We start from the raw sequence: 14,569 nt of genomic DNA, 5'->3' as shown, positions 1-14,569 counted from the left end.
CATAGCTACCAATGACGGCAGTTAAACAGTTTCTTGTAATAAATTGTTTCTCCACCATTAGCACATTTAGCAGTGACTGAATTAGGCTAATTGACAATGCTACTAGTAGAACTAGTAGAACTAGTTCTATTAGTAGAACTAGTCCTGCCAGTTCTGATTGGTTGTTTTGGTCAGAACGGTGCATTACTTTAACCAGTAATAGTAATTCAGGAAGGAGGTGGAGGAGATTGATTGTTTTCTCAGATTATCTGTCTCATAACAAACTGCTACAACATCATGACAGCTTTAACAAATATGGAGAAAACATATTTTTATTAGTTATGTACTGCAGATGAATAAAATGCAACTACATAGCATTTTTGAGAAGTCTGGATTGCTTTATGTGTATTTTGCACGTTGCTTTTGACTGTTGCTCATGGGGAGACATTTCAGTAATCTAAAACTAATAGAAAAAATTTAAGCAACCTACTTGCATAATCGATGTTAAATTCATGAGCAGTAAATATTGTGCTAATTATCAGTATTGAACAAAAGAAAGCAAGGCAGATGCAAGCCTTTAAATTGTGACACTTTTTATGGGTCAAATAGACTCAAAATTGTAACGGCAGCTGCCCGGGGGGGCCCAAACAAATTTTTTGTCAGGGGGCCCAAGATTTCTGGCAGCATCCCTGGCGGTAGCAGAGAGCAGAAGGAGGGGAAAGGAGGATGAGCAGCGCCACGCAAGATTGCTAAGACATACCTCCTCACTCTGATTGGTTGATTTTAGTTAGCATTGGGAGGAGTCAAAGGAGCTTGACTTTTCACAGACTATGTGTCATACCGCACTGTCACTACAGTGAGTTTTGACAATATGTAAAATAATTTTTTATAAAAGTTACGTACTGCAGTTTTACCACCAACCTCACATTTTTTCAAGAAAAAAAAAAAAAAACTGCGGTAATTTTTTTTTCATATGACTATATGTTTATTCCCAGGTTTCATCAATAAATCGAGTGCTCAGGAACTTGGCCACTGACAAGCATCCAATGGGCACAGGGGCCACTGAGGGAATGTTTGACAAACTGAAGATGCTTAATGCACAGGGCTCCTGGGGAGGACGCTCAGGGTGGTACGCTGGGACCACAATCCTGAACACAGGTAAGGCATTTGTTAATACGTTGCCCCCAAAAAATAAATAAAATAGCCACAACTTAACTTTGACTGTGACGATAAGAAAATCCCATTTGGGGATTTTTGGAATGATTTATTTTTTATAACATTAGCATTAAACTCTAGTGAAGATATAATGAACACTATTTCCTATCTTATAGGGTGAATAAGTTTGAATTATTCCTTTGCTTTGTTATATTGCATCATCTGAATCAATAAGGAATGAGGCCCTCTTTTTTCTTTCTTTTTTCCACTCAGGAGGATCTGTGGTCACTAAGTGTTTAGCTGTGAATGTTTGCAAATTAGGTGACACTTTGTGTATCATCTCCAAATTTGTTAAATCTACTCATGTCAATCATGATTGTGGTGTTTATTATGCTAATGACAGAGAAACAACTTACTGTTCTAGGAAAACTGTTTATCTGCTGTCATCTGTGGCTATGCTAACTAGCATGAGCATTCATGGCAGGGTTGTTGTCAGGAAGTACAGATGAGAGCAAGGGGGCTGGAGTGAGCGACTTATATATGAGGTTAATTGACAGCACTAAGACCCTCCTCCTGGCTTCTACTGGTGTATTTGTATTGTATTTGTATTCAGTCTAGTCATGCATGAGTAGAAATAAGTTTGTTGTTGATTTCTGTCAGATCATGTGGCTGATGGCTCCATTTGCTATGTGAGGTAGGCTCATATGCTTCTGCTCCTCCTCCATCACCCAGGGAGTTAAGAGTGAAACAAAGCTACGCTACCTCCCCAATCAGCCAACAACATGTTTGTGCACGTGTTTGTGTGTGTGTTTAGGGATGGGTGTGTGTGTCCAGGAGAGGGGCATCTGCGCTCACTCATTATCATCTCCTTCTGCATCACTGATTATGACACTTAGCAATAGCTTTATTCTGTTTTGCAGCTCCTGTCTGTTGGGATAATGAATAATTAGGCTAGCAATACAAAAAACATGAGTCCTGGAGGGAGCTGCAGTCAAGCTTGTCTGCTCAGAGGTTCCATGTTGGGATCTCTACTCTGGTGTGGATTTATGTTGAAGCTAATCCATATTTCTGGGTTTGAGTAATAAATGATGTAGTGTTTTCTTATGAACTCACCAGCCACTAGCTTAGTTATTTGAGCCATAGATCGAACAATATGTTGGAAACATTCCTCTGAGATTTTCTGCTATATTAACATAACAGCATAATGATGCATAGATTTCTTGTTCGACTACAGGCGCTCCGTTGGACTAAGCCCTAATAGAAGCATGTTGTCAGTCCGTGTAATACAACTGTTTAACACAGCGTGATAAAACAAGTTATGCTACCAAATTAACATTAGTGACTCATTATATGACCCATACGCCAACATGCAGGTGAGTGGATAAATGAAGAGAAAAAATGGCCCAAAGATCATCAGCTCTTAATGAGACAAACATACATGGTGAGCAATGGCAACTCATTAGGGTTTTCCTAAAATGTAAGTTTTTATTTAGAAAGAATAATTAAAATTTTTGTTTCAAATTGCATGATTAAAATTTCTGATGTGATAATGAATTTTATTAAATATCACAATAATTTCTGCTCAAAAACATTTAGTGTGAACCAGACATTATCTTCAAACTTTGCAAAATGTCAGATGCATTAAAATGAACATTACTTTATTAACACAAGAGTCACATCAATGTAACACACTTCCAACTCACTCATGGTGCAACACAGGACATTATTAAACTCTTGGAGGTTTGACAAAATTAATAAAAAGTTAACACAACATACTGTAAGTTTATCTTTCACAAAGGCACACATTTAGGTTAAAAATCTAAAACTCGCTAAATTTATTAGATTTATTTATTTATTGGAGTAGAAGATAGAAGACACAACTAAACGTGGTGTGCCATACAAATAAACTTGAATTGACTTTCAAGAAATGTGTTGTATATGTGCTATTATATGTCATCTAAATATGTGGCATGTGTGATAACAAAAAATATTTATTTGATGTGACATTGATTAAATATGCAAGTTAATGCATTTACATTTTAGATCATCTTTGTAACATATCAAATCTTATTGAACATCTTTGTTTCTAAAAAGTAAAGCAGGCTGAGCTTCCATTTTTTGGGCAAAACTGTGAACATGATGTTTTACTTAATTCATTTTTAAAAAGAGCTATATTTTACGTTTTAGTTTAAAGTGAGGTATCCTGTATCTTACCAGATCTGACTGGAGTACAGCTTATCTCACATTTTTTTCCTGTTTTACTGATTGATTACCCAGCCATGAGCCCAATTTGTATCTGTCTTCTTCCATTCTTTCCTCCCTGCCGTTTAGGTGCAGACTGCCCTCAGACAGACGCAGCGGAAAACGACATTTCAATCAGTTCCAACGGTGACGATTCAGATGAGACTCAGATGAGGCTTCAGCTGAAAAGAAAGCTGCAGAGAAACAGAACATCCTTCACACAGGACCAGATAGAAGCACTAGAGAAAGGTACTTGGGAATGTTAACCAAAAGCTACATTTCTTTAACACATCTTGCAGAAATGACCTCAAGTCTGAAATATCAGCTGGGTTTCTGCTGTTGTTTCTCATTCACATGTAAACAAAGTTGAAAAAACCATAAGTCTCCATACGTAGAAAAAAATAAACTTTTTACATTGGACAACTGTTTTTATTTTTGTGGCACTCTGCGTAACCGCTGCACGTCTTGGACCAATTCGTGATTGATCTGCAACATTTCCAGTTTTCTGAACCTTGCAAATAAGTTTTGCCACAGTGTCGTGTGTGATGTTTTCTGTTAAAATTTCGTGCAACCATGCGACTGCTTCCCGATCCAGCCATCAGTATAATTTCAGTTCTTTGCTCTTTTGTCAAACGCATCATCTTGGGTATCTGAAATATAAAAGAAATATACATTTTACATTCTCCTATGTATGGAAACTTACAGCCCACCCTGTAGTGTTTACTCCAATACCATATTGGAGAGTGGTATTTCGTTTCCCATATGCCGTCATGCCGATGATGGGAAACTGACTCCACTTTTGTAAATTTTCTAAGTGAGATCAGATCAGATCATTTGAAGCCTCACCTAAGTCAGCTTTCTTCAACAGTGTGTTTAGCTGCAGCTTAAGTGCTTAAGACACATTTTTGGGTTGCTTGAAAAAACTAAATTAATTCATTATTTGAAAGTCATTCAAAAAATACATTTAGATAGTTAATTTATGTTTCATAATCATAAAGTTGTGCAGCAGCATGAAAGGCAGTCCTTTGCCTTTCATGTCTCCAATCAGCTGATGGAGAGGATCGGTACAGGCGGCTGTCTCAGCCAGCAGAACAGAACAGACCCATTTGTTTCTAATGCTGAAATCATCTACAACACCGACTGTAGCTAGATTAGTAATATGCTCACACTGATATCGATCTTGCCAATAATAACTTCATTTCCAAAAATCTCAACTAAATCTTTATTTCCATTAAAGTCATATAAATAGTGAAAAATGTTTGGGACTTTGGGATTAAGTTTAGTTTTGTGTACCTAAGTTTACATTTTATTCATTTCAGAATCTCATAGAGCAGATTGTTTTTATGATTAGACCCTGAAGTTGTCAGAAAGTGTTCTCGTTTTATACCATATAGTTTGAGATTTAAAACTAATCTCCATAATTTCTTTTGAAATATGTTCTTTTTTAAATATATAATTTTATTTTTTGGTTGTAGAATTTGAAAGGACTCACTATCCAGATGTTTTTGCACGTGAACGACTTGCCAATAAAATCGATCTTCCTGAGGCAAGAATTCAGGTAAGTTGCAGAAGTTGGAGTTTCTTTTAATTTTCTTTCCACTCTTAGTCAACAAGCATGTTCACACCGACAAGCAGAGGAGTCATCTAAGAAACACTTTGACTGTATAAAATTGATTAATAATAAGATTCACAAGCGTGGACCTTGTAGTATTTGTCAAATCTTTATTGAATTTTAAGGTAGACAACATTCTCATTGCTCTGATTTCAGATGTAAAACCTGAGGTTCTCTGACACAAGATGGATGGCTGATTCAGAGCTTTTACAACAAACTGCAACAAAACAAAGCATAGTTAAACTGTTCTTTTCTCTCAGAGAAGGTACAATGAGAAAGGAGTTGTCAACCGATCTTACATGACACCTAATGCACATGGAGTTGTCATCATGTAAGATAATCTTGCACCCTGCTCTATGTTGCCCTCATTGGACAACACAGTGACAGTAACAACCCTGAAGCAGGGAAAACAAGGAGACTCAGGAATCTAACGTCAAAGGATTTTTGGGAAACTTTTTCAAAGGAAACAACTTTTTGCTCTTCCAAACTAATCTGAAGACTTTTATCCTGGTGCTTTTCTGAATGGGGAAAAAAAAACATTACTCTATTTTGTGAGTAAACCTTTGACAGAAACACATTTCCTAATTGAAAAGTAGAAACTTGTGAAGGTACTTGTTGAAAATGAGCAAACAAGCAAATGTAGGTTAGAAAAACAACCTGTGAAATTTATTTTTGATCAGTTCATTTAGTCCATTTTAATACAGAAAATATCTTTTCTTAGTGGCATCAAAATTTGCACCATAAAAAGTTAACGAAAATTTTAGAACAAATTAGATTTTTTTCTGTCTTTAAGCACAATTCACTTTCATTCTAAATCATTTTCTCCAGACTCTGTAAAGTGAACTACTGTTCCATTTGCACTGGTTTACTGACTACTCCCCTCATAGACTCCCAGACATAACAGAATAGGATCAACTCTAGGTTCTTATTCTATGTTCTTTCATTTCACAGCAAACAGATACAAGCAGAGGGTCTCTCCTGGCTTCAGGGTCTTGTATAAATGGAGTTGGATGTTAGTCATGGTGAACTAGTCCTTCCACCTTGTCTAATCCTTGTTCAATTCTAGTTTTTTTGTGCTATGTGTAGGTTTGGTTTTCAAACAGACGTGCAAAGTGGAGAAGAGAGGAGAAGTTAAGGAATCAACGCCGGCAGGTGTTGAGCTCCTCCAGCCATATTCCCATCAACAGCAGCTTTAGCAGCAGTGCTTACTCATCTCCAGCTCAGCCTTCAGCACCAGGTACCAAATGAGACAAACGGTGTGTCACAGCAAACTCTCTACTGATACCGACACCAACCACAACAAGAGCAAAATGCTTCATTTCTGGTTTGTCCAACCGAATTTACTCAGTTCTTGTCTAAAGAACAGTTGACCTGTCAGTGAAGGAAGCGTTGCTATTAATAAAACCTATTAGTTAAAACTATTTAGTGACAACAATTACTAAAAACATTGTCTGCTTTGTGCTGTTTTGCTTTACTTAAGCCCAGGAAATTAACTCAATTTAAAGGTGAAATTTATGGGTTTTTCCTATTGAGTTGAGGGTATGAGGAGAGATCTACTTTAGAAAACTCTTTAACAATTTCATCTCTGATAAAGAGGAAGGCAGTCTAGTAAGCAGGGGTCTGCAGACAGACCACTAAATCCTCTCCACTCAAATTCTGAAGGATAGAGTTCAGTCCATGAGTGTGGATCTATGGGTAGGTTTGGTTGTAGGTGTTTTTCTGCATTGAGAATGCCTCTAATCATGAGTGGAAGATGCTACCAACTGATTGTTCCTTCCAGATGCAGTCACCCCATTACGATCAGCATAGCACTTTCTGTATCTTCTTCACAATCTGGTTCGTACAATCCAAGTCCAGTTTTCAGAATCTTGCTTCCAGCAGACAACGCAAATATATTTATTGCTACTCCTTAAATTGCTGGGCCACCATATTGAATGTTTAGGTTAGGGTAAGAGAGGAAGTTGTGAGGATTTGGGTTTTCACTGTGTTTATTTTGGCTTCTGTTTCCTGTGAGTCTCTGTATTGTCCTGTCATTAAATTAACTCAATTTAAAGGTGAAATTTAAATTGAGTTAATTTAAATTTACTCAATTGAAATTAAACATTTACATTTTTAATTTCAATTTTAAAAATTTAAATTACAATTTTTTAATTTAAATTTTTTAATTTTTAATTTTAGTTTCCTGTGAGTCTCTGTGTTGTCCTGTCAGCCCCTGACAGGACAACAGGTGTGTCTCGTTCCCTTGATTACCCTGGTGTGTATTTAAGTCCACCTGTTGTCTCTTGTCTAACGTCATTGTTGGTGTCAGTCGTAAGTCAGTTGTTTGTCCGTATTGTCATTAGTCTAGTCGACAGTAGAACTGTAAAGTCCTGTGTCGGCTCAGCTCTCTTCAGTCTTTACCCTGTTGCTGCCGGTGCTGAGTTATTGTTTCCACTCTGCCATGCTGCCAGTACTTGGACTGTTTGAGCTGCTATCACACTATTAAATCATCATTTTCACTTCTACCTGGGTCCTGCCTGCGTTCTCTCTCGCCACCATCACCCCCACTTCATGACGGAAGGAAAGATTTACTGTGACTTCAATCCATGTGAGAAGTGTGTTAGGAAAAGAATGGTGGGCTTTTCAGAAGTATATTTCGTGGTCAACATGACACAAAAAGTGCTTTTTAAATCGATCATTTATTTCTTTTTTATTACTGTTATTGCTAAGTTGGTCTTTACTATGCAGACAAAACATTTGATCCTTCAGTTGAATGACAAATTACTGCAGGTGTTTAGGTAACCTTGCAGCCTATTTCCATCAAATCTCTTTTTTTTTAGTTGCTAAGTTACTGTCTGCACACTAAGTACTAAGTCTGTACTTAGGTAAACACACACATGCAAACTGAAATAACAGTTTAAATTTAATTCTAATTCAAAGCAACTAAAGTTTTTCCTCTCCTTCCATTAATTTTATGCTGATGTATTCTAATTTTGGAGCTAGATTATTTTTGCTTGTCCTCTTATCCAGACTTGTCACTCAATCCCTTTTTTTCATTTCTTTCTTTCTTTCTTTCTTTCTTTCTTTCTTTCTTTCTTTCTTTCTTTCTTTCTTTCTGCTTAGTGTCCTTTTCTTCAGGGTCCATAATAGGAAGATCAGATCCGGTTCTGTCCAATACCTATGGCCTAACAATGCCAAGCTTCAGCATGGCCGCCAGCCTGCCCATGCAAGTAAGATTACCTTATATGTCATAGCAGAAGGGCACCATGTATGTGTGATGATAATCAATGGACTATGTTTTGCTTTTGTGCACCATCATCATAAATCTTTGTGATTTTACCATGTGATCTTGTGGCAGAGAGGGCGCCAGAAGATCATCGAAAAGGAAACATTGATCAGTGAAATCTGTTGTTCATTGGGCCCTCACTTTTCTTAGGGCCATTGCTGTTTTGTTAGATATCAGATATTAAAGTTGATAAAAGTAGTGGATGAATTGATAATAATATTTCATTTTTTAGGATTTACTAGCAAATATCATCAAGCTGAAGTAAATTCAATCTGATATGCTGGATCTCCACTTTTAAATCTCTTTTTAGTGTTTGAAGACGATCACAGTTCAGTCTAAAGTGCTTAAACTGCAGAAAACATGCAAACTGATCTTCACAGGAAGGTGTTGAATGGCAAATCTAATCCAAGAGTATAGGGTTGTGTGCCAAATCTCAGATTTTCTGTAAAAAAAAAACAACAAAACAACAACTACAAAAAACTCAGCAATAGAGTATTAAGTATTTGTCTAAGCACATCATGTTGACATTCAGTTCCCCAGGTTAATGCAGAATGTTCTGATTCCAGGCTTCAAACCAGACCTCTTATTCCTGCATGTTGCCCAACAGTCCTTCTGTAAACAGTCGCAGTTATCAGACGTATACTCCTCCACATATGCAGCCACACATCAGCAGCCAGTCAGTGACGTCCTCCACAACATCTTCAACAGGTAGGAACCACCACAGGTCTTAGGTCTGCCTTTGAGCCTGAAGTAAATATAATTATTACCTCCTCTTCATCACCTGTCTTGAAGTCACAGTAAGCATACGAACTACTGAAAGGAAAATAAATTGTGTGGTTTTCATTTTTTGAGATGTTGTTTATTTATTAGAACAACAACCTAATCATTAGAGAGTGAAGTTACAAGGACTCCCAGTGAGCATTCTTTTCTATCAATGCATAAAAGATTTGTACACATCCAGGCTAAAACTGGTACATGCTTGGTCTAAAAATAAAAAAATTTCAGTGTGTTTTAATTGTTGATTAGAAGCATAAATGTAAAACTGTTTTAGCCGAAATTGACACACATAAAAGCTATAATTGTAGAAAGAGCTATTCTCAAACTCAGAACATCTAGAATGGTAACTCTAGGTCTCTACAAGGTGAGCTTCACATTCACACCTCTACATCTGTGCAAATAATGCATTACATCAGAGGGATGGTTCACAAAAGTGGGATTATGAAATCCAGGATAAGAGACAAATCCAGGCTGACATAGTGCCATCAGTTCATCCTGACTTCATCTGCTTCACAAAGACCAAATCAGGCTCAGGTGCAGGTATGTCGAGCCAGGCTAAAGTAATCCAGCAGACCATCAGGTCGATCACAGATTCACTGATGCAACGCTAGATAAATTGCATACGCCAGAGAGGCACATTAGTCAACAAAACAGATGGCCCAGGCTGCTATCAAAGAAATCTGGGTTTCCATTCCACCACAGTAGAACCACAGGCTGATCGCCTCCATGGCAGGCTGCACTGATGCAGTAATTCATGGAAAAGGAGCTTAGACCTGGTACTGGGTGACTAGAAACAATCATACTTCTTAGAAGTCTGATACTGCTGTTTAAAATCTGCTTTTTATATTGATTTTAGGTGATATTAAATTTTTTGAGGCAGAATTTTGGATTTGTAGTATCTGTCAACCACAATCAACAAAGTTACAAGCAATAAAGTCTTGAAATATTTCACTTTGTGTCATGAATCTATTTAAAGCAGTGGTCTCAAACCCCGGTCCTCCTGGCCTGGTGTCCTGCAGCCTTTACATGTGTCTCTGCTTCAGCACGCCTGGCTCACTAGCAGAGCTCTGTAGAGCTCGACTGGCAGTTTCTCCATCTAAAAGAAGCGGGTCCTCGAGGAGTGCGGCTTGACACCACTGCTTTAATGTATGAGTTCCACTTTTTGAAATGAGTGACCAAAAATATTGAACTTTTTTTTTTTCTCTGTTGCATTAAATTTAAGAGCCTATTATGAATATTTCTATAAGAGTATTTTGAAAGTTGCATTAGATCACAATCCACCGTTTGCCAGTTTTTCCATAATAATGTTTATTCTTTTTTTAGGTTTGATTTCTCCTGGCATCTCAGTTCCAGTCCAAGTTCCTGGAAGTGAAGCAGAATTGTCTCAGTACTGGCCACGCCTGCAGTGACGTCATGGCTGCCTGTGGTGGCTTCAGGCACAGGACTTTGGAATCCTCAATAGGAGAGAGGTCCATCACTGTCAGACTGACTGACACCGAGCGCTGCCTGAAGCTCGGCAAAGGCAAAAAGACAAAGACCCCTTTTGTTGCTTTCCAGGAAATCCTCTGACTCTGAATGTTCTTATAAACAGAAAGAATTTGGATCCTGTTGTACAACAGAAAACTTTGTGTTATATCTGGTGGATCAGGAAGGTGGACAGCCTTTTGGTAACAGCAAGCTTTGAGAAAAAATAAAAAGTTTCAATGTACATGGACATTCCACTGAGAAACATTTTACCTCTAATGCCATTTGATAATCTTTACATGCTACTGAATTTGTAGCGAGTGTTTTCTGCCTGGATAAAAAGACCTTAATGAAACTGGAAGTGCTGTGTTTTGTTTTTTCTTTAACAGACTCCAAAAAGCCTTGACCTCAGACATGTACAGGACTTTAAAAGAAGCATTCTTGTGATATATGTTTGGTATTGTAAACCATGACATATTTGTGAACAAGCATGACTCAGATTTGAAAGCATTGGTGTCCAAAAGATGTAAACTAGTTTCTAATTTCAAGTGTGAAAGTGTTTGTCTTAAATGTTCTGAGAAGGTTTCCACAATAAAGCTAACAACTGCATTGTTGTGCATAGGTTTATATATAATGGGCAAATCCACCGTGGCTAAGTGTGCAAACTGGAGTTCAGCATCTCTTTAAGTTTGAAGACACAAAGACACATTTCCTTTAGAGCCAGGGAGGATAGCATCACGTTCTCCAGGACTGAAGCTGTTTGTCATGTATATTCCAAAAGAACGAAAGGCTTCTGGTGAAAGTTTGTGTTAAATATAACTAAAAAGGATGGGGAAATGAGCTGCTGCCATATTGCTTTTAAAATTAAAAAATAAAAACTGGCCAGGAAAGTCACACAAACCACAAGATGGTATTCATTCTCTTTTCTACTGAGCTTTGTGCAAATTATTTCTTCAATCAAATAAATTGCCCAAAATATGTTGAAAATAATGTTACTATTTCTAAGTTTTAAGTTTCATGATTGGAGTGTGTTCTAATACACTCCTTGTTAACCTACTATGCAAAGGCTATCAAGGAGAACTGAACTCTGTGCAGAAGAGTTCATTACTTCCGCTCAGCTGAACGGAGCAGGAAATCCCTGCTCTGTTCAGCTGCTGGGGAGAAATCATACTCTCACATTCATTAAGTTAAAATAGTGGGATGTAAATATGATCCATGATTAACAAATGGCTCTTTTCATTCTGACAATGCACCATGAAGTACCGTATATATTTATATAAGCCACATGTTTTAATGGGATGTGTCACTGCACCCTCTTTTTGCTTTCTGCAGCATTGCCTAAAAACTTCTAATCACTTACTGATTTCAAAACTTCACTTCTGTACTTGTGACAGAAGAAAGAAGAACTGCAAGCGGATGCTGAATGTCCCAAATTCTCTCATTGTTATGATCTTTGTTCCTACTACCATCGGCATCATTCTCTGTCTCATCTCCTGCATCTGTTCCTTCATTTTTATCATCCTCTCCTGCAGCATCATACTCACCATTCTCCTTTACATGTGGACCAGCCTGAGCATACCTGGAGCCCAGGCCATGACATCCTGTTCCCAGGTTCTCTGACAGACCAGGGTCCAGGAAGGGTCCACCCCTGTCCCACACTGCTGTTCCTGTGCTTTTCAAGGGACAACTTCTCTTCAGACTCCAGAAACTTAAGAGCTTATACCACCAGCCTTCACGTCTCCTACATGGGCTCTGCAGCCTCTGGCCCGATATTCCCATGTCCTTTGTGCGTCCCAGCAATGTCCTGATTGACATGCAGAGCTGGTTTGTGTGTTCCAGGGGACTCCTGGCCAACATCCCAAGACTTCCATTGACTTCCACTGTGGTTTCAATTCCAGCCTCCAGAGCTCCAATGACCTCCAGTTCACACTCTGTGGATCAATGGGACAACCTTCAGGTCTCCCATCCAAATTCTGTTTCTCACAACAATTCCTCAACAACTCATCCAGGTCACAGAAAAACTCAGAACAAGATGTAAAACACATCTGTTTCAGCTGATTCACTCACGCTGAGTATCATCATTGTGAGTGAATAAATAAATGGGATCCATTGGACTTGATAAAGCACTATAGAACCATTGGAAGACAAGCCTCAATATGGTAAATGTACCATACTTCCATTCTGAGGACAACTCCTCCACTGGAACTCACACTTCTTCTCAGACTAAGTTACCCGGGTTACTCAACCAATCACAAGAAGACTACTAGGCAGCTTGGTAGTTGCTGCTTATTGTTCAACAAATTAGCTGGTTAATCAAAGTTCTTGTTATTACAGAGAATTTCACAAGTACTTTAGTGGATTGTAAGCTGGTTCAGTTTACAGAATAGCAACAGAAACACAGGAGTACCTACAGAACCGTTGGTTCTGTGTTGTCCAGTACAAACTCAGATCTTACCTGTTCAGCTGAGTTTCCCTCTTAGATGAAACCACTAAAGGTGCTACAGCTGCTAATGCTTCACTTTTTTTCCTTTTAAATAAAAAGTATTCCTAGATTTGTGTTCTTGAGATTTTTGTCTGCAGATAGCCCCTCACACTTGCTGAAGCTTCCTTCTTATTCAAAGCGAGTTGTTCCTTTCACTACAAACATGCTCAATATAAGAGAGTTTCTGTAAAGTCAGTGATGTGATGCAATCAAGTGCATTCATTGCATTAAAACATTAGCAGTTTATCATAATGAGGCTAACCTGAATGCAATACAATACAACTAGAACAAAAATGTCATACTTTCACCAGAAACTAAGGAAGTGTCCAGAAACAAGCAGTTGATGCTGTGTCTGAACATCTCATACTTTAAATGTTGCTCATAGATTTAATATAATGGAAATTCAGTTGGAGGCTTTTTCAGTGTTAAAAAAAAATCTTTGTCTCATTGAATCCTTCAGCTTGTCATTTTTTTCTCCCAGCGGGCAGCGGGTGGTGATGAAATGAGAGTGGGGTCAGTCTCTCCTCATTTCCCTAACAAAAGCCCAAAAAAAGAAGAGAAAAAGAGGAGCTGATGGCTGACACAGACAGAAAAGGGAGGGCTTCCGAGACAGATAACCTGATGCTTCACTTTTTTCTCCCAGCGGGCAGCAGGAGAAGTTTCATTTTATTACATCTGACATGGTCCACATTTTGTCAGCACCTATCAATTACTGTCTGCCATGTACGGCATCACAGGAACTCTAAACATCAAAGAGCAAGAGGAGCATGATTAGTGATGGCCTACGTTCCGAACAAGATGGCTGACAACTGACGTTCTGTGAGTTGTACTGATCCAAAAAAGATACACACACAATTACAACACACATAATTGTGTCTATGTTGTGTATAGAGCCTCCACATGGTGTACCATTCATGCATTTCAGCTTTTAGCAGTAAGATCAATAGTCAATTGATTTTACTGCTTTGGTATTTTTAAACAACTTTGGAAGAGAAGTTCTGACCTCAACTTTCTAAACCAAGACTAAAATAAAATGTCATTGTTTTCCTTTCACCAGATTCATTCTGGTGAAAGGTTAAGCCATTTGCTTAACCTCTGATCATATAGATTAAACATATCACTGCTGTCAGAATCCTGATACACACAAGGACAAAATTGTTGGTCCCCTTCGGTTAATGAAAGAAAAACCCACATGGTCACAGAAATAATTTGAATCTGGCAAAGGCAATAATGAATAAAAATTCTATGAAAATGAACAAATGAAAGTCTCACCTTGCTTTGACATGTCTCTCTGGTCACGTTATTTTCAGGGACATCGTCATTTGTTGTCCAGGCTTGTTTCATGAGTTTATTTTTTTTTTATAATTCTGTAGAAGCATGTTTGATTTTCATTTGTTCATTTTTATAGAATTTTTATTCATTATTATTTTTGTCAGATTCAAATTATTTCTGTGACCATTGTGAGTTTTTCTTCTATTATGTGTAGCTCCACCCTTTGAACTTTTTTCACATTAACATTTATCATATCCACAAACTCCAGTTTATTTTATTGGGGCTTCATGTGAAAGACCAACACAAAGCACACTGGTCAGGT

General features: G+C 37.9%; 1 protein-coding gene across 2 annotated transcripts in view; it reads left to right on the top strand.

Annotated features, from left to right (window-relative positions):
- LOC106938977 (paired box protein Pax-6-like) overlaps positions 1-11,367 on the top strand; it is a 67,096-nt gene extending 55,729 nt beyond the window's left edge. The window contains exons 5-11 of one of the 2 annotated variants that reach the window (XM_015021194.1): positions 975-1,137; positions 3,472-3,624; positions 4,851-4,933; positions 6,074-6,224; positions 8,090-8,196; positions 8,819-8,960; positions 10,353-11,367. In XM_015021194.1, the coding sequence (XP_014876680.1) occupies positions 975-1,137; positions 3,472-3,624; positions 4,851-4,933; positions 6,074-6,224; positions 8,090-8,196; positions 8,819-8,960; positions 10,353-10,438 (885 nt within the window). In that variant the 3' untranslated portion in view covers positions 10,439-11,367. Of the gene's footprint in view, positions 1-974; positions 1,138-3,465; positions 3,625-4,850; positions 4,934-6,073; positions 6,225-8,089; positions 8,197-8,818; positions 8,961-10,352 lie in introns of both variants that reach the window. The other variant, XM_015021193.1, reaches the window with a different exon arrangement.
- The last annotated feature ends 3,202 nt before the right edge of the window (positions 11,368-14,569 follow it).

This window comes from Poecilia latipinna, unplaced genomic scaffold (assembly GCF_001443285.1).
Source record: "Poecilia latipinna isolate Pla-1442-1.1 unplaced genomic scaffold, P_latipinna-1.0 Scaffold2738, whole genome shotgun sequence".
Taxonomy (NCBI): Eukaryota; Metazoa; Chordata; class Actinopteri; order Cyprinodontiformes; family Poeciliidae; genus Poecilia; species Poecilia latipinna.
This window is presented reverse-complemented; position numbering and strand designations above follow the sequence as displayed.